Source organism: Protopterus annectens, chromosome 6.part0, assembly GCF_019279795.1.
Source record: "Protopterus annectens isolate FY-2018-M chromosome 6.part0, PAN1.0, whole genome shotgun sequence".
Classification (NCBI taxonomy): domain Eukaryota; kingdom Metazoa; phylum Chordata; order Ceratodontiformes; family Protopteridae; genus Protopterus; species Protopterus annectens.
In genome coordinates this window covers 1,130,381,993-1,130,408,594 of record NC_056737.1, presented here as the reverse complement: position 1 = coordinate 1,130,408,594, position 26,602 = coordinate 1,130,381,993, and the positions used below count along the sequence as shown (strand labels likewise).

The following is a 26,602-nucleotide window of genomic DNA, read 5'->3' as shown; positions in this document are numbered from 1 at the left end:
TTCATTTCTGCCTGCTTTTAGACATCAACATTTGGAGATGATACTACACTCTTTCTGCCTGCATTAGTTTTATACTGGTCACTTGTCAAAGTTACTCTTTAGTTTTTCTGCCTGTACTGCAACAGTCGGCGGTCACTGTCAATGGGTCACTTTTCTTGTTTGCTTTGAGTTGCACCATGGATTCTCTCTCTGTTGTGTGTTGGCGGGACTTTCTGTCTTATACATCTGTTGGATTGGCTTCCTTGATGTGGTACACAAGAAGCTTGTCATAATGCAACATGACTACTAAACGCTACTCAATTTGAGAGAGTGGACTGCTATGGACCTGGCTACTTTCATGTGGTACAAACCTATGGTCAATCAGAACTAGTGGTACTGCAACTACAAATCTGTATGTACTAACACTTTTTATACTTTGTGGTATACTATGATCATTAAATATGTGCTTGGGTGATGGCAGCTTAACAGGGAAGAGGGTGTAGCAGCAATATGGTAATACTTTGAAGACTTAAAAAGTACAGTTTTGTACCTACCATAAATGTAGATGTTCGAGGATCCACATTGCTGCAGTCCTTACTATTGGGTAGTCCGCTGTCCAGTCGGCCCGAATACCAGAGTATATGGCTGACGTCGGTCAGGGCGCATTAGACTGACGTCAGTACGTCAGGGTACTAATGCGCATGACCGACGTCATATCCTCAGTCTTTTCTTGCCCCAGATGTCAGAAGACCCTAAAAAGACAAGGCCCAAAATACCTGCACCAAAATTATGTACAATATATACAAAAATATATACAAAAATATCAATATATAACCTCACCTACACAACCACCCCTAAACACAGAGGGGAAGGAGGGAGGGTAAATTGGACTGCAGCAATGTGGATCCTCGAACATCTACATTTATGGTAGGTACAAAACTGTACTATGTTCTTCGTTCCACATTGCTGCAGTCCTTACTATTGGGTAGAATCCCAAAGCAGAGGTAAGGGAGGCTGGCAAATCATAAAGAAGTAGGAGCTGACAACATGCCCTGCAAAACAGCTGTGGCAAAACCAGCCCTAGACTTAGAGTAGATAGGAAGGTGATAATGCTTAGAGAAAGTATGCACTGAACTCCAAGTAGCTGCCTCCAAAATATCCTTAGTTGCCACCCCTTAGAAATGCTGTTGAAGTGGCAGTAGCCCTAGTGGAATGAGGCCTAATCCCAGCTGGAATCTCCTTGCCATGATGGGAATAACAAAATGCAATGCAAAACCCAATCCACCTAGAAATAGTTTGTTTTGACACAGGCTTGCCCTGCGAACTCAAAGCAAAAGAAACAAACAACTGCTGAGACTGCCTAAAATCCTTAGTCCTGCTCAAATAATAACGCAATTGCCTGTGTACATCTAAAGTGTGCAAAATCTTTTCCCCTTTATTGTGGGGGTCTGCATAAAAAGTAGGCAAATGAATAGTTTGGTTTAAAGCCACACTAGAAACCACCTTAGGCATAAAGGAAGGATTAGTACGTAATGATACCCTATCCTTATGGAAAATCAAAAAGGGCTCTACTGCCATAAGGGCCTGCAACTCAGACACCCTTCTTGCAGAAGTAATAGCCAACAGAAAAGCAGTCTTCCATGACAAGTATTTCAATTCAGCAGTAGCCGCAGGCTCAAAAGGTTGTAGAGTAAGTTTTTCCAACACAAAATTGAGATCCCAAGCAGGAGTAGGAGCTCTACGTGGGGGTCTTATATTCTTTGCCCCTCTAAGAAACTGCTTGAACAAAGGATGCGAAAACAATGGTGGGTCACAATCATAGTGAGCTGAAATTGCTGCAGCATGAATCTTAATGGAAGAGAAGGACAAACCTTTGTCCAATAACTCAGTAAGATATTGAAGAGCCACACTCAAATTAGGCTCAGAAACCTCCAAATTCTTTGCTGTACTCCAAAATAAAAATCTCTTCCATTTTTCTGCGTACACTTTCCTTGTACTAGGTCTTCTAGCTTCCATAATCACATTTAAAACTTGTTGAGGAAGTGGAGACCTGCTGTGTTTCAACACAGAATATGCCAGGCTGTTAGATGGAGAGAGTGAAGCTTGACATTGAGCAGATGACCGTCCTTCTGAGATAACAGATGAGGAATCAAAGGTAAAGGCCATGGAGGCTTCCTTACCAGACTCCTTAGTAGTGGGTACCAGTGTTGCCGAGGCCAATCTGGAGCTATCAAAATCATCCTTGGCTTGTCTTGTCTGACTTTCAATAGCACCTTTGGAAGAAGAGGCAGAGGTGGAAAGGCATACACATGAAGGTTTTTCCAACTGAAAGACAGAGCATCCACTTTCCAAGCTGTGCGATGAAACCCCTTTGTGCAAAACTTTGGCAGCTGGTGGTTTAGTGGAGAAGCGAACAGATCTATGTCTGGAGTTCCCCATGACACTGTCAATTTCTGAAATACATGAAGATCCAGTTTCCACTCGTGGGGATCCATGATTTGTCTGCTTAACACATCTGCTAAGGAGTTCTGTGCTCCTGGCAGAAACCTTGCCTGAAGAGTTAGTTGCAAGCTTAGCGCAGTCTCCCATAAAATCATTGCTTGCCTGCATAGAGGATAAGAATGTGTTCCCCTTGCTTGTTGATGTACCACATGACAGTTGTGTTGTCTGTTAGAATCAACACCTGCCCTGGAAGAAGTAACTCCTTGAAAGCCATTAACGCAAACTGGACTGCTAACATCTCCTTCATGTTGATATGTAGATGCTGTAGTCTGGCAGGCCACTTGTCTTGTATCCACTTTCCATTTAGATGAGCTCCCCAAGCAATGTCCGAGGCATCTGTAGTTAAAATCTGACTCGCCTCTGGCCGGGTCACAGAGAGTCCCTTGTTTAGGTGACATTCCTGAGCCCACCACAAAAATTCTTTTTGAAGGCAAGGTATTATTTGAATGACAGTGTCCAAATCCTGGCAGTGCTGTGTCCATACATTTTTGAGATACCATTGTAGCTTCCTCATATGCAGTTTGGCATTGGGAAGCACCAGAATACAAGATGCCATGAACCCTAATGCTTGAAGGACTGTCCTTGCAGTCAGCACGGACTGATGAGATAGTTGATGGAAGTAATGTGATAGACTCGTTTGTTTGTCCGGGGTTAAAAAGGCCATCTGGGATGCTGTATTCAGTCTCACACCCAGAAAGCACATGTCTTGAGAGGGTACTAGACTGGACTTTATTTCGTTCACAGAATACCCTAGGCATCTTAGCACTGCTATAACATATTCCAGATGCTGTAGAAGGTCTTCCTTTTCTTGAGCCAGAATCAGGCAGTCGTCCAAGTAAGGATAGATTTGAATTCCTTGTAGCCTGAAGTAAGCTATCACTGGAGCCAGAACCTTTGTGAATACTCTGGGCGCAGTAGATAAGCCAAAGGGCAATGCAGAGAACTGATAATGAGAATTTCCAGCTCGAAACCGCAGATACTTCCTGCAACTTAGCCTTATAGGCACATGAAGGTAAGCTTCCTTGAGATCTAAAGTTACCATCCAGTGATCTTTGCCCAGCAGAGGTAAAAGCTGTTGCAACGTCAACATCTTGAACTTGGGAATGTCCAGATAAGTGTTGAGGAGAGATAAATCCAAAATTGGTCTCCACGTGTTCCCCTTCTTTGGTACTAGGAACAGGCGAGAATAAAATCCTAGGCCCCTTTCTGATACAGGGACTGGCTGAATGGCCCCCATCTGGAGTAACTGAGAAATTTGCTTGTGAGCCTCTTTTCTTTGTGGAGGAGGAACGTCTGGCATGCCTTTGAAAGGGGGCAATGTATGGAAATAAAACCTGTAACCGTGGTGAATGATATCCAACACCCATCTGTCTTGAGTAATTAAATCCCAATTTTCTTTGAAAAGAGACAGTCTTCCTCCCAAAGGAGCTGCCAGACGAGAATCTACTGGCAGCTGAAAAGGCAGGTCATTGGGTCTGTTTACGAAAGGACTGACCCCTGCCCTCACCAGAAGTCTGAGCAGGTGAACTCCCTGTTTTAGGCCTAAAAGAACCTTGAGCTCTGCCCCTACCACGTCTAGACCTACCCCTAGACTGGGAATCATAAGCAGGATATGTCCACCCCTTAGCAGGCCAATTTCTACTAAACTTTGGTGGCTGCACCTGCAAAAAATCTTTAACAGTTTGCATAGACTTAGCTTTGTCCTCCATTTTCTTTAAAACTGCTTCCACAGGCGAACCAAACAACACATCAGACTGTAAAGGAGCATCCAAAATCCTTGTCTTAACATGCTCAGCTAAATTCTGATCCCTCAACCAGGCATGCCTGCGAAGAACAGAACTAGTGGCAGCCACCCTCGAGGAGGCCTGTACAGCATCAAAACCACATTGCAAAGAATGCTTACCCACTTGTTCAGACACATGAACCAAATCCAGCAACTCTTTACACTCAATACCTTCCGCCAAAGCATCCACCTTAGATTTCAATTGTGAAAGGAGATAATTTTGATATTTTAGCATGTGAAACTGACAATTCAACGCCTCATGGCTAGAGTGGAAGAAGTATACACTTTCTTTCCCCACCTATCCAAAGCCCTTGCCTCTTTATCAGTGGGAACAGGATTTTTAACCACAGAGGCCTTAACACCTTTAGGCCCCTGAGAAACAGTTTCTGGGTCCGCCCTAGGACTCTTAAACAAATACTTATGAGCTTGGGCACCCTATAGTACCTATCAGGTTTAACAGGAGCAGGAGGCAAAGAATCAGGGTTCAGGGAAGCCTCTGCAAAAACATCTTCCACCACATTCAACACAGGAGGTATAGCTAAGGGCCTATGCTGGGGTAAAACAAGAATTCCCTAAGCCTTTTCCTGGAATCAGAGTAATCCTGGCCTTCCCATTTAAAGTGCTCCCTCATGGAATGCAGAGTCTCTGAAAATGAGAAATCCTCAGGAGGAGAAGCTGTAGGAGTGGAATCATCCACATCAGAATCAGAATAAGGAGGATACTCCTGCAAATCTTCCATAGAAGACTCAGAAGCCTCTGAACACTGTTCAAAACTATCAAACTCGGTTCCACCCTAGGCCTCTTATCAGGAGGGGCATAGAACCTCTAATCATAGTAATCAAATCTTCTGCCATTTTAAGCATATGTTTCTTAGGTACAGAACCCGAAATGCTAGGAGAAGCCCCCCCCTGAAGCTGAACTTGGCCTACCTCTAAAAGAAGTTTTGGCAACAGAAGGAGAGGCTCTAACTACCTTGGGAAGAGAGGGAAGAACAGTTACCTGAGAAGCCCCCTCAGCCTGGCCTACCTCCTGAGAAGGCACATCCTGTAACAGTAAAGTTTCTGCCTGAGACTCCATAGAAACTCCTGGCAAAACCTCTGGCTCCACTGAGCCTTCTAAAGAACCGACGTCCGGGACTGCCGGTTCATCAACCCTAGGCTTCGCTGTTTTGTCCTTGCGCTTCTTGGGCGAAGCGGGCGCCGGAGCATCCGACGGCATTTTATAATTGCAACGCTTCCCAAACACTAACCTGGCACAGTCTAACCTCCTCTTAATAGTGCGTTTGTTAAACCTAGCACAAGAGCGGCATCCAACAACGTCGTGCTCAGGCCCTAAACAAGGTATACACAAGGTATGGTAATCCCTATGAGGTATCTGTTTCCCACAAGAAATACAGTTATTCACTTTTTCTGACATCCGGTTAAATACTGAGGCAAGAAAAACAAAATGTTCCCAACGGGTACTTAGCCAACTCTGATTCGGTCTGAAACTCCGGTTTCGGAAGTATTTCAGAACGCCAACCTGCACTCGCAAAACTGCTTCTGCATCGGACCATGCGGCAAAAAAGACTGAGGATATGACGTCGGTCATGCGCATTAGTACCCTGACGTACTGACGTCAGTCTAATGCGCCCTGACCGACGTCAGCCATATACTCTGGTATTCGGGCCGACTGGACAGCGGACTACCCAATAGTAAGGACTGCAGCAATGTGGAACGAAGAACATCTTGCAGGGGGGGGGGCGCCTAAAATGTTAGCACCAACCCTTGATGATATCACCTCTAAGTGCAAGCTAACTGGACAGGCACCAATAAGATGGAAGCAAGACAAATGACAACTATACAACCTGTAATGAAGGGGTACGACACCAACAGTCCTGGAAGCATTTAAAGACAATTTTAAACAGACATCTGGTCTCACAATGGGATATGCAAGGAGATTACAATCCTTAGATCTGTATTCAACTACTGATACATTCAAGGCTTAATATGGGATTAACTACATGGATTAAATACAGACTAAAAGAAATACAGGAAACCTGTTCAAAATTAATCTTGCTGGATATACACCAAAAGATTTTTTCTTCCAAGGTTGATTATGTAACTCTTGGAATCCTTAAGGAATTTAAGTAATCTCCTGATTATTTACCTGTAACAAATTACAACCCTACTTTCCCAGGATACATGCTCCTAGACAGTCATCTTGTGAAGCACAGAATTTGATGGAAGTTGCATAAGAACATCAAACAGAGCAAAACAGCAGAAGTGAAGAAATTATATGAGGAAGAACTGTTAAAAAATCATAACTCATTTAAAAACAGAATCTAAAACAAATGTGTGAGAGGAAAAAGGAAGATGCCATCCTTAAACAAGAAAGAGAACTATCTTCCGAATTCAGATATCAGCACATGATAAAGCTATCCCCAAAAATATCATAAAAAATAACCGCTTATAAAAAATGAGGGCATCTTATGGCACAGTTCCAAAACAGATTATGTACTGCAAAAAGTCTTAAGTGATAAAATGAAGAATGTTTCAAACTATTAGTAATGCTCGATATAATTTTCCTACTGGGAAAGCTTTTTTTACTTATAAACTTAATTACATTTGCAGCTGTCTGTCCATCATTCAGATTACTGCAGCAAAGCAAACTATCCGATAAAGCATGCTAGTTTTTCTCAGCAGGCATTCATTCCAATACAACTTCCCTAGTAACACAATGGAAATAATTTACCTGGAAAAGATGCTAACTGGGGATGTGTTGTTAAGGCTGTAGATGAACCAAGTGTCCCAAGACCACCAAATTCTGAACGTCCTGAGCTTGAAGACTGGAGACCAAAGGCTGTGTGGCTGACCATTGGGAAGGCACTTGATGCAGTGGTCAGGTTAAACGGTTGACCCCCAGCAGTTCCAAATAAATGCCCTGATGGGTTTAAAAAAAATGGATCAGCATTATAAATTCCTCAGTCAAGTATTTTAACAAAGTAGAAAACAGTTGACTTAACTATATGACAACACACAGTACTGCAGCTTAAAGTACTTAATGTACTTCTCTAACTTAGCCCCTTAAGTGAATATATCTTTCACAGACACTTTTTCAACCATGACTTGAGTCACACCAGTAAACATAACATGTACAAACAGTTTATGAATAACCTACCAATCAGCAGATTTTGGTTAGAAAGGGAAAAGCAATCAACAGTGGAAGAATGTGAAAATGCAAGACAACAACCAAAGGTCAAAAAAGTACCACCTAACTGTGACTCAGAAACCCTAAGCACCGAGCCACTATGCTGTCTAGACAGAATGTTTCTTGGATGACCTGTTAAGTTACATATCAGTCAACCAAACACCAGGCAACAAAGTTCCTTTTCAGAAAAAAACAGCAAATAACTTCCTCTATTCTACAGCATCACCTACCAGTTATTAGCTCAGAATGCCTTTACACAATATTTCATATCTTTCTTCAAACAGTGAAGACCAACAGTTGTGTTAAGCAATCATGTTGTTCTCTACTAGGGGTTATCAACATCCATTTCTCATTAAGCATTAGCCCCATGTTTGGCAGTTAGCACAGGGTAATAAGGTTCTGAGTGGTTAATGCGCTGCTTAAGGTATTCAGAAGGTGTAGGGTTTGACTCCTTCCACCTTTGTTTGCCTGCTATGTGACTTAAAGCAAGTATTTAACCAGACAGGGCTCACTGGTCAACCATGAAAAGAAATGCTGTGGGGCTTATTAGACTGATTTAATAAACATGTAAGGTTCAGCTGCAGATATCTTCATTTTGATCCTTTTGGGCATTTCATGACACAGCTCACTACTACAGAATCAAAGTCATGAGCAGATGTAGTCTGTGCCCTGGGTTTACAAACCCAGGGAAATTGGTTTCAAGAGAAAACCATTACCCAGTACCCATTACCAAGCCCTCACATTTTTAAAGGCAGAAAATCACATGACCACACAGACTTTTGATAGCTTTAAACACTGGGTTCTGCTTAGATACTTATACTATATCTAGGAATACAAAATCCCTAGGAATATGATACGATTTGACATATAAAATGTGTTATTTATATTAATATGCATGTTGTGCAATGCGCTGGCACATTTTGGAAATAGTTTCAGAGAAAGAGAATCCCTCACAGGGAGAATCCGATACTGTGTTCTCCTCAGTGTCTGAATCGGAAACCTGAGGAGAAAAATCTGCATCTGTCCCTTCAGCTTCCTCACAAAATTCAAAATCTTGTGTCTCTTAAAGAAAACAGTAATACCTTTTTCTTTTGTCAGAAACCACCTCAGCCACAGTATACAATTCATTTTGTAAAAAGAAACAGAATGCCTGTGGTGGGTGGATGTGCACTTGTGTGCATATGTATGTGTGAATTCCATACGGAATCAGTTTGTCTTGCACCCAGTCAGTGCTGGGATAAGCTCTGTTCCCCCATGACACTACAATGAATAAGGCAAATAAAGTACAGTTGTGTACACTTACCACTATTGCAGTCATCACATTTGGGTTATCTTGCCTGCAGGTAGCCCTCAGCCGGCCGGAATACCAGAGTCTTGGATCCCTGCTTCGGATGCTGTATCTTCTTCCATGACATCAGGTCGTCAGGGGTATAAAACATGCAGCCAATGCCATTACATGAGTTTATATTGCCCCAGATGTCAGGTGCCCCCACAATGGGAAGCAATTATATGTTATGGTACACCCCCATCAAAAAGCAAATACACCAGAAAGCTTAAATACACCAAACAAGAAGGAAAGGTAGAGCCAAGAGAAGTCAGGGGGCTGGAGGGAGGGGAACCAGGACTGCAACAGTGAATACATTCAAACATCTACATTTATGGTAAGTGTACACAACTGTACTATGTTCTTCGTGTTTCACTGTTGCAGTCATCACATTTGGGTTGATTCCCAAAGCTAAGGAAGGGAGGAGGAATTTAGAGAGCATTAGGGCCAGCTATTAAGCCCTGCAAGACTGCAGTGGCAAAACCAACTCTGGATTTAGAAAAAAATAGGCATGTGGTAATGCTTGGTGAAGGTATGTGGGGAGCTCCAGGTAGCAGCTTCTAGGATGTCCTTGGTGGAGACTCCTCTAAGAAAGACTGTAGAGGTAGATGCAGCCCTGGTGGAGTGTGATCTTATCCTCTGAGGGGTAGGTTTTTCATGGTGCTTGTAGCAGAAATGAATGCAATGGGTTATCTATTTAGAAATGGTTTGCTTTGAAATGGTCTTCCCCTCGCCCCTGCAGCAAAGCCAACAAGCAGCTGTTCAGATTTTCTGAGAGGCTTAGTCCTGTCCAAATAAAATCTAAGTTGTCTGTGCACGTCGAAAGAGTGCAGTATTCATTCTCCTTTGTTTTGCGGATTATGGAAAAAAGTAGGCAAATGAATGGACTGATTTAGGGCCACACTAGACACCACCTTGGGCATAAAGGAAGGATTAGTCCTGAGGGAAACCCTGTCTGCATGGAAGATAATGAAGGAGTCCACTGCCATAACGGCCTGTAAATCAGACACTCTTCTTGCTGAAGTGATGGCTAGAAGGAAGGCTGTTTTCCAAGAAAGGAATTTCAACTCTGCAGTTGCAGCTAGTTCAAAGGGAGGGATAGTGAGCTTTTCCAATATAAGGTTACGGTCCCTGGCTGGATTTTAAATGAAGAGAAGGATAGGCCCTTGTGGAGCATTTCTGTTAAGTACTGAAGAATATGAGGTAAGCTGTGCCCATCCCCTGAGTCTGGCTCCAGGAACATTATCTTTTCCACTTTTCAGCATAGGATTTTCTAGTACTAGGCCTCCTTGCCTGCAGAATGACATATAGCACCTGCTTACTGACGGATTCTATTTGAGAGCTCAAGGAGTTAGCCAGGCTGCAAGGTTCAGGGTTGGAAGCTGAGGGTGCAGAATCTGGCCAGCCTGCTGGGACAGCAGGGAAGGTGTCTGAGGCAGGTGCCATGGTTCCAGCAGTGTCATACTGCGCAATAGGGGGTACCAGTGCTGGTGTGGCTGGTCTGGTGCAATCAGTATTGTCCTTGGCTTGTCCTGTTTGATCTTTAGCAGAGCCTTCGAGAGGAGAGGCAGAGGGGGAAAGGCATAAACTGAGAGGCTTTCCCAGGTAAAGGACACAGCATTCACTTTCCAAGCTTGACTGTGGGAAGTCTTTGTGCAGAATTTGTCCAATTGGTACTTCGGAGGGGAGGCAAACAGGTTTATCTCTGGAGTCCCCCACTATTTCCTCAAAAGGTTGAATATTTTTGGTTTCAGTTTCCATTCGTATGGGTCCATGAGATTTCTGCTTAGGTCTGCCAGTGAATTTAGCTTGCCTGGCAGGAATTGAGCTTGTAGGTGCACTTGGTAGCTCAAGGCTGTGTTCCACAGAGCCATGGCTAGTCTGCAGAGAGGGTATGAGTGGGTTCCCCCCTGCTTGTTTATGTATCACATAATTGTGGTGTTATCTGTCTTTACCAATAATTGTCCTGGAAGAATGTGGTCTTAGAAGGCTGTCAGGGAATTCTGTACAGCTAACATTTCTTTTTGGTTGATATGCAGGTGCATCTGTCTCTGGTTCCATTTGCCCTGAATGCACTGCCCTGCTAAGTGAGCCCCTCATGCATAGTCTGACGCGTCTGTTGTTAGGGTTTGGGTGGCACGTGGTAGAGTGAAAGGGAGCCCCTTGTTGTGGTAGCAGGCCTCTGCCCACCAACGGAACTCTCTCTTTACACAAGGAATGATAGGAATCATTGATTCTAGGTCCTGACAATGTTGACACCATAGGCTTTTTAGATACCAATGGAGTTTCCTCATATGCAGTCTTGCATATGGAATTAGTAGAATGCAAGAGGCCGTGAACCCCAGGGCTTGCAGAATTTTCCTTGCAGATAGCTGGGTCTTTGTGGCCAGTAGTTTGAAGTAGGCTGTCAAATAAACTTGTTTTTCTGGAGTGAGGAAAGCCATCTGGGAAGTTGGTTTCAAGCTTGCTCCCAGGATTACAATCTGTTGGAAGGGTACTAGGTGAGATTTATTTTCGTTTATGGTGTACCCCAGTGAGGTTAGAAGTTTCTTTACGAATGCCACATATTTTAATAGCAAGTCCTCTCTTTCTGCCTGACTCAGACAATCGTCCAAGTATGGGTATATTTGAATATTTCTCTGCCTGCAAAATGCAATGGCTGGAGCTAGACACTTTGTGAATACCCTGGGCGCAGTAGATCAGCCAAAGGGAAGTGCAGAGAGCCTGCCCTGAAGCGTAGGTATTTCCTGCAAGATTCCCTTATTGGAATGTGCAGGTAAGCTTCAAGGTTGCCAACCAGGCATCTTTGCCTAGCATAGGAAGCAGCTGTTGAAGTGTTAGCATCTTGAATTTTGGGATTACCAAAAACGTGTTTAGAATAGAGAGGTCCAGAATAGGACGCCAGGAGCTGTCTTTTCTGGGTACCAGGAAAAGTCTTGAATAAAAACCTTGCCCCCTTTCTTCTGTTGGGACAGGTTGAATAGCCCTGATACTTAGAAGAGACAGAACCTGCTGCTGAGCCTCTGCCCACTGATTTGGGGATAGGTCTGGCCAACTGTTTGGGGTTGGTAGGGTGTGGAAGTGGAATCTGTATCTTTGGGAAACTATATTCAAAACCCATTTGTCCTGTGTAATGAGTTCCCACTTTTTTGCATGCAGGGCGAGCTTTCCTCCTAAGGGAGTAGGCAGCTGAGCAGGGCTTGGAAGGGTTAAGGTTAAGTCATTGTGCCATTTTCCTGTAAGGGGGTGTATTACTACTCCCTGCTTTGGAAGTGGGAGCCCCCCACTGCTTAGGCCTGTGTGTAGCCTGAGACTGTAACCTGGGTGGTCTGCTTTTCCTGAGTTTGGACTGAGAAGGCCTGGAAGAGACTGGAAAGGACCAGTTCTTTGAAGGTCAATGCCTACTAAATCTGGGAGGCTGTACTTGCAGGAAATCTATAGCAGTTTGCATCGATTTAGCTTTTTCCTCCATCTTTTTGAGGACGACTTCTGCATTGTTGCCAAACAGGAGGTCTTGGTTTAAGGGAGCATCCAGTAATTTAGCTTTAACATGATCTGGCAAGTTTTTCTTCTTAAGCCAAGCATGCCTTCTAAGTACAGATCCAGTGACAGCAGCCCTGCAAGATGCTTCTAAAGAGTCAAAACCACATTGCAAAGCATGTTTACCAACTTGTTCTGCAGAATGCATTAAATTCTGTAATTCTTTGTGTTTAGCACAGTCAGGAATCAACATCATTTTCTATTTAAGTAGTCCCATAATATGCTGCTGGTACTTTAACATACGAAACTAGCAATTTAAAGCCCTAATGGCCAAAGTAGCAGAAGTGTATACCTTCTTACCCCATCTGTCCAAGGCTCTAGAATCTCTATCAGAAGGGGTATGACTTTTTGGCAGCAGTAGCCTTAATGCCCTTTGGTCCTTGGGAAATGATCTCTGGATCTGCAGTAGGACTCTTGAAGAGGAACTTGTGAGAGTCAGGAACTCTGTAATACCTGTCAGGTTTTCTGGGAGCTGGAGGCAAAGTGTCTGGGGAAAGGCTAGATTCCAAGAAAGCATCATCTACAATGTCCAGAACAGGAGGGATAGCTAAAGGCCTGTGCTGAGGAAAGAAAAAGAATTCCCTAAGCCTCTTTTTTGAGTCAGAGTAATCCTGGCTTTCCCAGCGGAAATGCTCCCTAAGAGTGCGCAAGGTTTCACCAAAAGAAAAATCTTCTGGAGGGGAAGCAGAGGGAATGGAATCCTCTGCATCAGAATCCTCATAGGTAGATAAGGGCAAATCCTGGTAATCAGAAGAAACAGAAATATCAGATTCCTGATCAGAAGAATCAGAAAGAAAATCATTTCTAGGTCTCTTAGAGGGGGAAGGCTGGCTTCCCCTAATTAAGGTAATAAGGTCTTTTAAGCATTTGTTTTTTAGGCATATGGGCCTGAGCATGCGGTTTGGACGTTGGTTTCCTAGGCGTGGTGAGAGTTTTAGGCCTGGATGAAGAAGATGGCGTCGGTTTAAAATGCAAGTCTGTAGGCCTGAATACACCCTCAGAAGCCGGTGCTTGCACAGCGACTCCGGACCCATCCAAGGTAGAGACATCCACAGGTTCCATAGTCGAAGAAGCATCTCGTTGCATACCAGACTCCGAATGGGTCTCAGTAGGGGCCTGCGAATCTGAAGTAGTGGGTATCAGGGGCTGCGAAAGCACCTCACTGAGTACCGGCGGACTGGCGACTAGCTTAACGGAAGCACCGTCGGCAGTTTTGGACCTATGCGGTCTGTCTCTGTCTTTATCCTTACGTTTTTTCAGAATATCGGTAGTCGGATGGCTTACCGAAGCCATTTTGGAGTACGGATACAGACTACCAAAATAATTTGCTGCAAATATGGCCCGACGACAAATAGTTCAGGGGTTGAACAAGGCACAAAACAGACGGCGAGGGACGTCGTGGTCTGGGCCTAAGCAAGGAATGCAGTATGAATGAAAATCTTTATGAGGTATTTGCTTTCCACAGGTAAGACAATTGTTAACTTTTACTGACATCGGTTAGAGCAAGAAAAAGGATCCCCAACGGGGTACTTAGCTTTTTTGAAGACTTCGGTTCTGAAACTCGAAAACGAAAATTTCAGGAGTCGGCTGAATGGCACTTGCGAACTGCTTCTGCTTCGGGCACCGCATGGCAAGAAAGACTGATGTAATGGCATTGGCTGCATGTTTTATACCCCTGACGACCTGATGTCATGGAAGGAGATACAGCATCCGACACAGGGTTCCAAGACTCTGGTATTCAGGCCGCATGAGGGCTACCTGCAGGCAGATAACCCAAATGTGATGACTGCAACAGTGAAACACGAAGAACATCTGCAGAATGAATGAACAAACACAATGTAGAATGGCTAGGAACATTAAAATGACATAAAACATTTTTTGTCATCAAAGCTAGAAGCCAGACATGATGACACAGTAATTCACTGCTGCTAGTTTTCAAATTTTCTCAGCAGAGTCATATATCAAATACTTCTTCTGAACTGTCTGGAATATTATCTCTCTGCCAAGCCTCACACACTCCTTTACCAGACAGATAAAGTCTAGACCCATGTAGTTTTGTAAAGTGATCATCCTGATTGCAACCATCTTTATGGCTATTCTTTCTAAAGCATAAACAAAACAAAGTATCTCCGTTTCACTTCTTGGGTATTTCTAACTTCACCAGATAAAAAGGCAAGACAGTCTCAGATTGTTGGTTCAACATAATCTATAAGGCAAGTTTGTGACAGATGATGCAGTACAGTCAATAAATCATATTCTGGACAGTTGTAGGCAGCATTAATTATGCACTGTTAGCATACATGACATACAGGCCCAGTGTAAATTTCCTATTCCCCATCAAGTATTGTAGGTTGCACTTAAACTGGGTAATAGACAAACTCAGCTTCACATGGATAGGTTGCCAGTTCCATAGGAGGGACGGTCTCTGGGACACATCTGTTTTTCCAGCATGTTTTATTTAAGTCGCAGGCAAAATTCAATTCCCTAGACCTTGTATTTCTGGTACTCTTTGTGGTGGTCAGGGTTCTGGGTACACACGCAGAGAGCAGCCTCATCTTCAACCACCATATGACCACAGTGGTGAGGAAATCCTTTTATGTTGTGCAACTTAAAAGTAAGGGCATGGCATCTAGGTCCAGAGAGGTCATTATCCCACTGTAATCTGCCTTATCCGACCAATCAGAGTATAATGCTCCCTTTGCTACGTGTCTGACCAAGCATATGCAGCAACTAGAGCAACCTCAAAGGTTCCTTACAAAAAGAATACAAAGTGTAACAAACCCTCCTTATGCAGGGTGCCATAAAGCCCATTTCCACTACTCAGTCTTCTATAGATTGTTGAAGGGTGCTCTATGCCTGGCTTACAGGGCATCTGCAAACCCCACAATTATGAATCTCCTACACATTCATAAGTCAAAGAGTACCAGAAATACAAGGTCTAGGGAATTGAATTTTGCCTGCGACTTAAATAAAACATGCTGGAAAAACAGATGTGTCCCAGAGACCGTCCCTCCTATGGAACTGGCAACCTATCCATGTGAAGCTGAGTTTGTCTATTACCCAGTTTAAGTGCAACCTACAATACTTGATGGGGAATAGGAAATTTACACTGGGCCTGGTACACGTCACTTATGGACAGAGGTAGCTTACAAATACCTGACCCTCAATGCCCTATATGGACACAGGACATCATTATTCTTTCAGGAAAGCTTAGCTAGGCTTAGAAATACCCCTTAGCCTAATAGCAACCTATGAATTAACAATCACTGATAAGCCATCAACATGGCACCAGACTCTAAACAAGCAAAGTGAAGATATGTTCTCCCTTATTGTGTGCTACTGGGCATGTTATTTCCTACAGGACAAAAGCTACTTCAAGCAAAAAAAGTATTTTGCCTCAATGAAGAAAAGTAACTACATGTTGGCAGACTGGGTAAAATCTGACACAGACATTAATGCAGTCTATTGTTCCCAGTCTGTATTTACATATAGCAACAGGTAATATGGGTAAGCTCCTGGCAGGATGGGGTGCTTGTACAAACTCAGCAGTCAGTCTTACTGGATTCCCTGGCAAATAAAAAGCTTAGGTAAGAGCTGCTTGCCTTACTAAGGACATGGTGCAGCCAAACTGTATGTATAGCTATGAAGACCTTCATACAGTAGCAGCATTTTCCTAGAGTCATGACAATCTTTTATTCAAGTTGCTCAAGAATATAAGTAAGAAGTTACACCCACATTTGTGTTACCCCAGTACTAAGAAGTACTACTGGCTAAGCAGCATATCGATATGCAGTTTCATTGACCCATCACACATGGCCATTACTCAGCATAAGGATCAAACCATCATCCTCACATGTAGTAGTCTTCTTAGAATGTGATCCATGAACCCAGGCTGAAAGTCCTTGGCACTTCACAGTAGTAAAAATAGTAAAGCAGCACTTAGTATGGAACCTTACAGCAAGGATTCAGGCAATGTCTTCCACTGATGGGATTTAATATGCACCCAGTCTCCTGGCTGAATGGAATGTCAGCAAGTTGTAAATGTAAATCAGCTGCATGTTCCATTCAAAAATTATCATTCCTAGTCAAAAACAGTCTTTTGCCACAGCTGCCCATAACTGTAGACAACATCAAATGCATAAAGACAATCAGAACAGTACCAGACTTCCTTCTTGCAAAATGCACAGTGAAAGCAAACTCAACTACTTTTGCAGCATAACAAGGTAAAGAATTGCTTTTAGTCATTTTATGTTGCAAATGTGCTGCACAACTCACAAACCTGCAAAGAAATAAATAAAAAATGGAGAACCTTTGTCAAAATTTGGAAGTGGGATATCTTTTAAATCAATACATGGCCTTGTGAGATGAAAGTACAGTTGAAGTCCTAACTTGCATCACTGACATTTTTGGTTTATCTGCCTAGGTATCTAGTACTGGCCAGCTTTCAAAAGCTCAGACTCTCCTCAATCTCCCCACCTGTGACAGCTGACTGGCTGTGCATACCCACAGAGGGAAGCTTTCAGCTGTCTCAGGAATTGAGTGTTCAGGAGTTTTCGCTTCAACAAACAACAGGAAAGCACTTGAAGCAGGATCATCTAACAAGGGTAAATTCACAGCCTCGTCAAAATACCATATAAAAACCAAATCCAGCAACAAGATCAAAAAAGGTTGAAACCCAGGGAAAATTTTCAACATCTACTGTTACAAGCAAGGACTTAGACAACTGCACTATGTTCATCATTCCCATTGCCTCAGTGGTAGACTCCGAAAGCCTACTCTACCTGGGAGGTGGAAGGATAAGGATACAGGAGACCCTGGAGAAAGGTCATAACAAAGCCTGCTCTGGACCTTGAAAATGAATCAATTATGTAGTGCTTTGTGAAGATATGTGCAGAAGACCAGGTTGCTATCTGTAGAATGCTTCAAGAGTCCACCCCTTTCCAATGTGCTATCGAAAAATCAGGCCCTGGCTGAGTGAGTCTTAACCCTACCTGGAACAGATTTACCATGGTGGGAGTGTCAGAAAACAATACCATATGACAACCATTGTGCAACAGTTTGCTTAAGGACACGTTGACCTTTCTTAGTCCCTGTTTAGGAGACGGACAGAGACAGATATTCAGCATTCCTAAAGGGCTTTGTTCTGTCAGGGTAGTACCTGAACTGTCTGTGCACATCCTATGTATGTGGAATCTTTTCTTCCTTGTTTCTGGACCAGGACAGAACACAGGGAGAGTGATGGCTTAATTAAAGATAAATTCAGAAACAGCATTAGGCATGAACGTTGGATTAGTGCATAGCACAATCCTGTCCTTGTGAAAAATCAGACAGGGTTGTCCCACCATGAGAACTTACAGCTCAGAAACTCACCTTGCAGATGTCAGAGAAATGAGCAAAACAGTTTTCCAAGTGGTGAACTTTAAAATCATCCTGAAAGGCACATTCAAAAGAAAATTAGGTCAATTTTTCAAGAGGAAAGTTGAGATCCCAAGGAGGAGGAACGTGCTTTTGAAAAGGGTGTCAAGTGAAGCACTCCTTTTAGAAACTGTTTGACCACGAAAAGTGAAGAAAGAGGGAAGTCAAGTTGAAAGGGTCACAAGATGCATTTTGACAGATGCAGAAGATATGACATCTTTAAGTTCTGTTCTTTTTTTGTCCCTAGTTGGTGGCCGGCAGAGGTGATCGACCCCATAGTCAGTACACTGCTGTGGGTGTTGCTGGGTTTCGGACTTCCTTCGTGATGCCCTTCCATACTGTTCGGTCCACAGCAATGTTCTGGGCCTCCTGTAGGTTGAGTCGACAGCTTCTCAGGTCCTCTTCAACCTATTTAGCCCACATCTTTTTTGATGCAGATTTGTGAACTCTCCAGCTCGTAGGCGCTCTCTCCATAATAGTCTGTAAGGCAAGAGGCAGGTGTCCATCCTACACACATGTCCAAACCAGAGCAGCCTCCTGTTCTGGATCTGTTCGCTGACCATTGGCCGCTGATCACATCTGGTCTGGATGCTCTCATTTCTAATCTAATGCAGTCAAAGTGAGATTCCCAAGATTTGGTGTAGGCAACACATTTGGAAAACCTCAAGCTTGTTCAGGTCTGGCTTGAGGAAGATCCAAGTTTCTGATCCAAAAAGGAGAAATAGCAAGATCAGTACCTGGAAAAGGTGAATCTTGATAGTGATAAAATTGTTCGTCCTCTTCCATAGACACCACTTGAGCAAGACAAATGGTGTGGTGGCTTGTCCAATCCTGCTATGGACTTCAGCTGTTGATGCCAGCTTCTTCTGGACCAGAGAACCCAGATACTTGAATGCTTGCATTTGTTAGATCTAAACTCCCCTGAGGTGGAAAATGGCTTGTGACCCATCGGTTGTCATCACTTTGGTCTTGCTGCATTTATCTGTATGCCATATAATTGGGTGATGTGAGCGATGTCATAGAGGATATCTGTGGCTTCAGCATCACTGTTTGTGAAAATGGCACTGTCATCGGAGAATATCAGGTCAGCCACAGAATGGGCTTCATCATACTGGACTCTGCTCAAGCTCCCTCAAATACTCTTATGATGGTGTCCACCACTATGTTGAACAGCAGTGGACACGCCACATCCCCTTGACGGACCCCAGTCTGGATGGTAAGCTCTTCAGACAGATCATTCCGAATGCACATCTGACTGACTGAACCATTGTACGACATTTGAAGAAGTCTGATGAATTTCTTCAGCATGTGCTTCGTCTCCAATGTCTTCCACAGGGCAGGCCAGTGGATACAGTCAAAAGAGGACTTGAAATTGATAAAGACTATAACTGTATGTTGTCCGCACTGGCTTCTTCCCTCCATCAGCTGACAGATGGCAAAGATTTGATAGCAGCATCCTCTGTTTGGCCTAAATCCAGCCTGTTCTTCCCTGCTGGTTTGCTTGCAGAGCTTCTGCTGCCTGGATTGTATGATTTTCATAAAGATTTTGCAGATGATGCAGCAGTAGTTCTTGCATTCCGTGTTGTCCCCCTTCTTGTGAATGGGTATGATGACGACCTTCTTTCATGTGGATGGTTTCTGTTCTGTAATCCATAGCAGCTCAATCAGTGCGTGGAGTCGGTGGAGCAAGATATCACCTCCAGCCTTGACTGCTTCCACAGTGACCTGATCTACTCCTGGTGCCTTCCTGTTTCCCAATGTTCTGACAGCTGATTTCACCTCTTCAACTGTTGGCTTTGTATCAGTCATTGGAGCCTCAAGGAGACTGATGGGTGGTGGATCGACCATTGGTCTAGGGTCATGGTTGTAAACGTCTTGAAAGAAATGCCTCCAAGAGCACCTAAGATAGGACTAATTTTTGTAAGGTGATTTTTGCCCCCAATGCCTGACCAACAGCAATCTTCCACACCAAGGAAACAGGACCCATTCATTTCTCAGCACCAAGGCTTTCATCCTCAAGCAAAGCTGAAGTGAGAAGTATGGGGGCAGTCATTCATGTAGTCATGAGGATGCTTTGCTGAAATGCTGGCAATGAGACCATTTTAATGGCATACTAATCCCCCTCATTGGGCAGGGGGAAGAGTGATCCACGTCACCCTGGAGGCTCATAAAACCTTTTCTACATAGATGCATACTCCCATACACCCACTATGAAAACTAGCTTGGTAAGCCTACCACTCACCAGCTCGGATGCATATTAATATACCAACCCCTCCTTAAACAGAACCTATGCAAAATTTAGCAACTCATTCTTAACATTAAAAAATTCGTTAACCAAATTTCGAAGCACAACTGCTGATGACAGCCAATGGACCTTATGAACATTACCAATAGGTATCTGCAACTATTGTCAAACAGCATCAGAAGGAAAAGGACATTGTTTCTTGTGTTTTTTGTCAGAAATGAAATGTATTTGGTTTAACACGATGCTGTTTGGAAAACAAAGTCCACGGACCACGGTGTAATACTCCTTTATTCCAAACACAGATAATAATGCTTACAATTCCCAATACATTTTCGTCTACCAAGACTTCATCAGATAACCCCATTCAACAACCAACAAGTCCTTAAACACCCCAAAGAATTACAAATTCAACCAATAAAAGCTTGACATCAATTACCAATGTAATAACATGTGTAAAAAAGTAAAAGAAACAAAAGCACCATTTTCAAACATTCATTTACTACCAACAACCTTTAGTATATAAAAAATATATTAAAAATATATAAATATTAAAAAATACTTGTAAGCGTTAATATCTGTGTTTGGAATAAAGGAGTACTACACTTTTTAATTTACTTTTTACACCCGTGGACAATGTTGTGACTACGAATGGTGCTAATGCAAACAACGGACAAACTTTTAGTCAAACTAATAAAGGTGACTTTATCAATGTTACTGGCAATGGATCAGCAGTTGTTAAACAGAAAAAAATTTTCTCTGAATGGTTGAACAGTAATGTAGATATTAATTTTGATATGGATGCCAATACTGCTGTCCTTGACAAGGAGAATAATGACACATACAGAAATAATGTTAACAAATTAGCTGATGTGTTGGGGAAATTTAAAGTTCTCAAAATTGACAATGAGTACCTTAGGGAATATTTGAAAAGGGGGAATGTGCCTAAAGGTCTGAGAGTGCTTAATTTTCCCAACAACATTGATAACAGTTCTGTATTTTATAATGATCGTGTGGATATTTTTAATAGATGTGGGCTTGATGTGGTTAAAATTGTAGTAAAACAAAATGAAATGAAAATGAATGAACTTTCCACTGTTATCGAGCACCTTAATAATTTTATTATCAATGACTTATTACACACTGTAGAAGCGGAGAAAATAAAATCCTATAGTATGATGGACAAAATACATGAATTATGTTCAGTTAATATTAAAAGGAAGATTAAAAAACTGAACAGAGACATTTTAGAATATAAAGATAAGCAATGTTACCCGGCACCCAGAAAAAATAGTAAGGGTTGGGAAAAGAATGGTGTGAATGGTGACCTTGAAGAAATTTTAGACAATGATGAGTTGGCGGATGTGAAAAATCAACTGGACCTTTTAGAATATCCCCCTCTCCGACGTTTCAAAAGGTTAATGAACCAGAGGGCTCCCCAATATTATTATCAGGCTAAGAGGGGAGGAAGGGGAGGGGGACATCAGGGGAAGGGGAAATATCAACATTATTAGTCTTAGATGAAGGTTTAGATGAATTTAGGGTGACTGATTCCCCTATAATTGTTTTAGATGAAATGCATTGTACTAATAATGTATTCACATATAGAAACGATAACATTTTTAACTATACCAGCGTTGAATTAACTGTAGGCCATTTTAATTTATTTTTTCAGAGGTTTTAAATTTGTACCATACAAGAAATGTGACAGTGCTAGACTTTTATTGGATTTTAAAATGTTTATTAGGCAGTTCAATCTGGATGTCACTTTTCAGGGACAGGTGAGGATGGACACACAGCCCTGTCTGAGACGTAAAAGTGAATACAATCTACCAATACACCCCCAACTGAAAAATTTTGTGTCTATAGTGGAGAAAGAAATAAGAAAGGTAGTAGGTAAATCAAGAAGACACAATTTGAATCAAAAAGAGAGAAGGGTACTTGGTGAACTTCAGCGGAATCCACAGATTAGGGTTATGAAACCAGATAAAGGAGGGGGAACTGTCCTTATGGACCAGGTCATATATGAAGGAAAAATGCATGATATTTTGGGTGACTCCCTCACGTACAATATAGGGTTTCTAAAAATGAGATTCATGTGGCCTATAACAAAATTGAGTTGGCCCTTAATGATCTGCTTTTACAAGGATTAATCAATATAGAAACATTTACATTTTTACATGTGCCTCAACCTAGGATACCCACTATGTTTGGGATCCCCAAGGTTCACAAGGATCAAATTAACCCCCCCCCCCCAGACCCATTGTGTCCGCTGAAGGCTCCAAGACTATGCCTCTGGCAAAATACTGTGACGTAAAATTGAAAAATATAGGGATATAGAAAAAACTATTTTAAAAGATTCTTGGGAATTTCTTCAGGGTATTGACACTAATCAGGTTTACGACAATATTATATTTGTAACAGTGGACATCAAAGATTTATTTACTGTTATACCACAGGAAGGTGGATTAAGTTGGCTTGAGGCTGCCCTGGTTGATAAATGCAATTAGTGATGACTTACAGGTTATCCTTAACCTTATGGAAGTGATATTAAAAAACAATTTTATTTATTATGGTGGCGAATATTTCCACCAGTTGAGGGGGGTGGCCATGGGGGCCAATTGTGCCCCCACTTATTCCAACATTATCCTAGCCTGGTGGGAAAAACAACACATCTTCAACTCTAGATTTTGTGACTGTTGGATTTTGTACAGGCGTTTCCTTGATGACATCTGCATTTTTTGGAAGGAGAAATTGAATGCATTTCTGGAGTATTTGAACATGACAACTACCTTCCTACAATTTACTAGTAAAATTACTTATAATAAAGTAGATTTCTTGGATGTAAGTATCATCAAAACTTTTGGGGGTATTAAGTCCAAAGGTTTTCGAAAGGAGACTTTCTCAAATTCATATTTTCATTTTGAGACTGCCCATCCATATGCGCAAAAGAAAAGTATTTTTAAGGGGCAATTGATTAGAGCTAATAGGCTCACCTCTTTAGATGAAGATTATGAGGAAGAATGCGCCTTCTTGGGAAAACTATTTTTGGAAAGCGGATACCGAGCTAAATTACTGGAGGACACTATTACTTATATTAAAAACCAGTGGAAGACCAGATTTATGCCCCTTTTAGGTAAAGGTGATGATTTTACACTCACTAATGGTGTGAAAAAGGATGACAAATTTAATAGGGTACTTACAATGGAATACAGCAGTGATTCACAAAAGGTGGTTGATGTGGAGAAAAAAGAGTGGGATAGATTTACGTCCCTCACTGATCTAAAGGGGGTTGAAAACAAACCTTTAAATATTGTGTTTAAGAAAGGTACCAATTTGAAGGAATTACTGGAAAAAGGGAGTACCACATATAGGTGTAAAAGACCTGGTACTTATAGATGTGGGACATGTGCCCAGTGTAAATATGTAGCTAATGCTGACCAGGTGTTTATTAAAGCCAGGAATAAATTTGTTAGAAGTACCTGTTACAGAAATTGCATTTCTAGTGGGTTGGTCTATTTAGTGACCTTTGAAGTTTGCAGTGCTTTTTATGTAGGGAAAACTGAAAGACGTTTAAAAGGGCGTATTTATGAACATTTTTAAAACATAAGTAGGAGCAATGATAAAAATGCCCTATATAAACACCTACAGAATTGTGCTCAAGCAAATTTTTATTCTTTGTACTTGAAGTTGCCCAAAACCAGTCTTGAATATCGCGAGTTGTACTGGCAGGTTTTCTTGGATGCTGGGAGATACCCCGGTCTTAATGAGAGTATTTCCCTGGCACCATTACTGAAATTAGAAGCAGCCAAATTGTAAAAGCTGTATGATGCAATATGACCACTAGAGGGTAGCATTGCATTAGTTTCTTATGCTGAATGAAATGTTTTTAAATATCTTTTATGTTATGTTTTTTTTAATACAATTATTTATTACAGTATTTTTTCGCCTCACAGTAAGATGATGTCCGGTTCGATTCTCAGCTAGAGCGTCTTCTGCGTGGAGACATGCGTGAATGGGTGTACCTTCATTGAAGGTTGTGCGTCAGGGCTGGTAACTCGGCACGTAAAAATCAACTACCAATCATTAGCGGACCGGAGTTCCGCTGTGGCGACCCCTTACTGGGAAAAGCCGAAAGACACAATAACATTTATTACAGTATTTTTTTTTAATATTTATATATTTTTAATATATTTTTTATACACTAAAGGTCGCTGGTAGTAAATGAATGTTTGAAAATGGTGCTTTTGTTTCTTTTACTTTTTTACACATATTATTACAGTGGTAATTGATGTCAAGCTTTTATTGGTTGAATTTGTAATTCTTTGGGGTATTTAAGGACTCATTGGTTGTTGAATGGGATTATCTGATGAAGTCTTGGTAGACAAAAACATATTGGGAATTGTAAGCGTTAATATCTGTGTTTGGAAGAAAAAAGTATTACACCGTGGTCTTTGTTTTCCAAACAGCACATTTTTTAGGTTATGAGTCGTTGGTTGGAGTTGTTTTTTTTTCCCCTTACATTTAGTTTAACACGATGCTGAACAGTCATAGGCTGTGCACTACTTGAAGCAGCAGAGTCCATTAATTACTACTTCTGCTGAGACGGACGGTTCAAAATTTGCATTAGCCATGACAACTTTACTGTAGGTGGCTGGGTTTAACATTCCTGAGCTGGCAGTGTGCGGACAGGAAAGTATGGCAAAACCAATAATGTGAAAATGCTACGGACCTCTTCCATAAATTTCACTACTTCTTTACCTTGTGGACACAAAGGAGCAATAGAGTTTCCCTGATTTTTCAGCTTGGCCTGCCTTTCTTTTGTGCCTTTTGTCTGCTTTTAAACTTCTCTTACACTAATGGAGTTCCTTGGCAGCAGACTCTCAGTGCTCTGTTGAGGTGTCTTTGTACCAGTCAAAAAATATCCCCACTAAGCTTAGAGCAGCTTTCCAACCCCAAACTCAGGGACTGCACAAAGTTAGACAATTTTGTCAAAATCAAGAGTTCCAATTACTGGGAAAGTACAGTTGTGTACACTTACCATAAATGTAGATGTTCGAGTGTATTCACTGTTGCAGTCATCACATTTGGTTAATCTGCTGGCAGGTTGCCCTCAGTCGGCCTGAATAACAAAGTCTTGGGTCCTGCGTCAGTTGCTGTCTCCTCTTCCATGACGTCAGGTTGTCAGGGGTATAAAACATGCAGCCGACGCCACTTTATTCAGTTTTTCTTGCCCCAGATGTCAGGTGCCCCCCAAATGGGGAGTGTATATATATATATATATATATATATATATGCAGAAATATATACATAAATGCACTTTTAGCAACATAAACATTACCTTCATCTAAAAGCAAATGCACCACAAAAGCTTTAGTGTATAGTGAAGGAAAGAAAAGGTATAGAAAGGGAGATGGCGGGTGGGTAACCCGAACTGCAACAGTGAATACACTCGAACATCTACATTTATGGTAATTGTACACAATTGTACTATGTTCTTCGTGTTTCACTGTTGAAGTCATTACATTTGGGTAGAATCCCAAAGCTATGGATGGGAGGAGGGAACTAAACAGCTTTAGGAGCAGCTATAAGGCCCTGCAGAACTGCAGTGATAAGCCTGTCCTGGATTTGGAGAAGAGAGGCAAATGATAATGCTTTGTGAAGGTATGAACAGAGCTCCAAGTAGCAGCTTCTAGAATGTCTTTGGTTGGAACACCTCTGAGAAAAGCTGCTGAAGTAGAGGCAGCCCTGGTGGAATGTGATCCGATCCCCTTGGGCACAGGCTTACCATGGTGCAGGTAGCAGAAAAGTACAGTTGTGTACCTACCATAAATGCAGATGTTCGAGTGTATTCACTGTTGCAGTCATTACACCAGGGTTATCCTGCTGGCAGGCTACCCGCAGTCGGCCTGAATTTCAAAGTCTTAGTCCGGCATTGGTTGCTGTCGCCTCTTCCTTGATGTCAGTGCGCCAGGGGTATAAAAGATGCAGCCGACGCCATTTTCTTCAGTTTTTCTTGCCCCAGATGTCAGGTGCCCCCACAATGGTAGGCTAAAAATTATGCCAATAAATATGCATGCACTAAAGTAAACATTTCCTTCATCTAACAGCAAATACACCACATAGGTTGTATAGGATGGAGAAGTACAGATAAGTTCCAGCAAAGAAAAGGGGGGTTGGTGGGTAACCTGAACTGCAACAGTGAATACACTCGAACATCTACATTTATGGTAGGTACACAACTGTACTATGTTCATCGTGTTTCACTGTTGCAGTCATTACACTTGGGTTGAATCCCAAAGCTGAGGTTGGGTGGCTAGATCTAAATAGGATTAGGAGGGGCTATAAAGCCCTGCAGAACTGCACTGGCAAAGCCTGCTCTGGATTTAGAGTAAAGAGGTAAGTGTTAGTGCTTGGTGAAAGTGTGCACTGAACTCCAAGTTGCAGCCCCTAAAATGTCTTTGGTTGGTACTCCTCTGAGGAAGGCTGCTGAAGTGGCTGCTGCTCTGGTTGAATGTGGCCTAATGCCCTTAGGCACTGATTTGCCATGTTGTGCATAACAGAAACTAATGCAGTGACCTATCCATTTCGAAATAGTCTGCTTAGAGATAGCTTTTCCTTGTGATCT

The 26,602-nt window shown here is 42.2% G+C and overlaps 1 protein-coding gene across 1 annotated transcript in view; it reads right to left on the bottom strand.

The window, feature by feature from the left end:
- The window catches only part of BAZ2B (bromodomain adjacent to zinc finger domain 2B), a 3,835,724-nt gene that overhangs the window by 2,823,214 nt on the left and 985,908 nt on the right, over positions 1–26,602 (bottom strand). Inside the window, exon 6 of the mRNA XM_044074749.1 lies at positions 6,998–7,186. Within this exon, the coding sequence (XP_043930684.1) occupies positions 6,998–7,186 (189 nt within the window). The remainder of the gene's footprint in view (positions 1–6,997; positions 7,187–26,602) is intronic.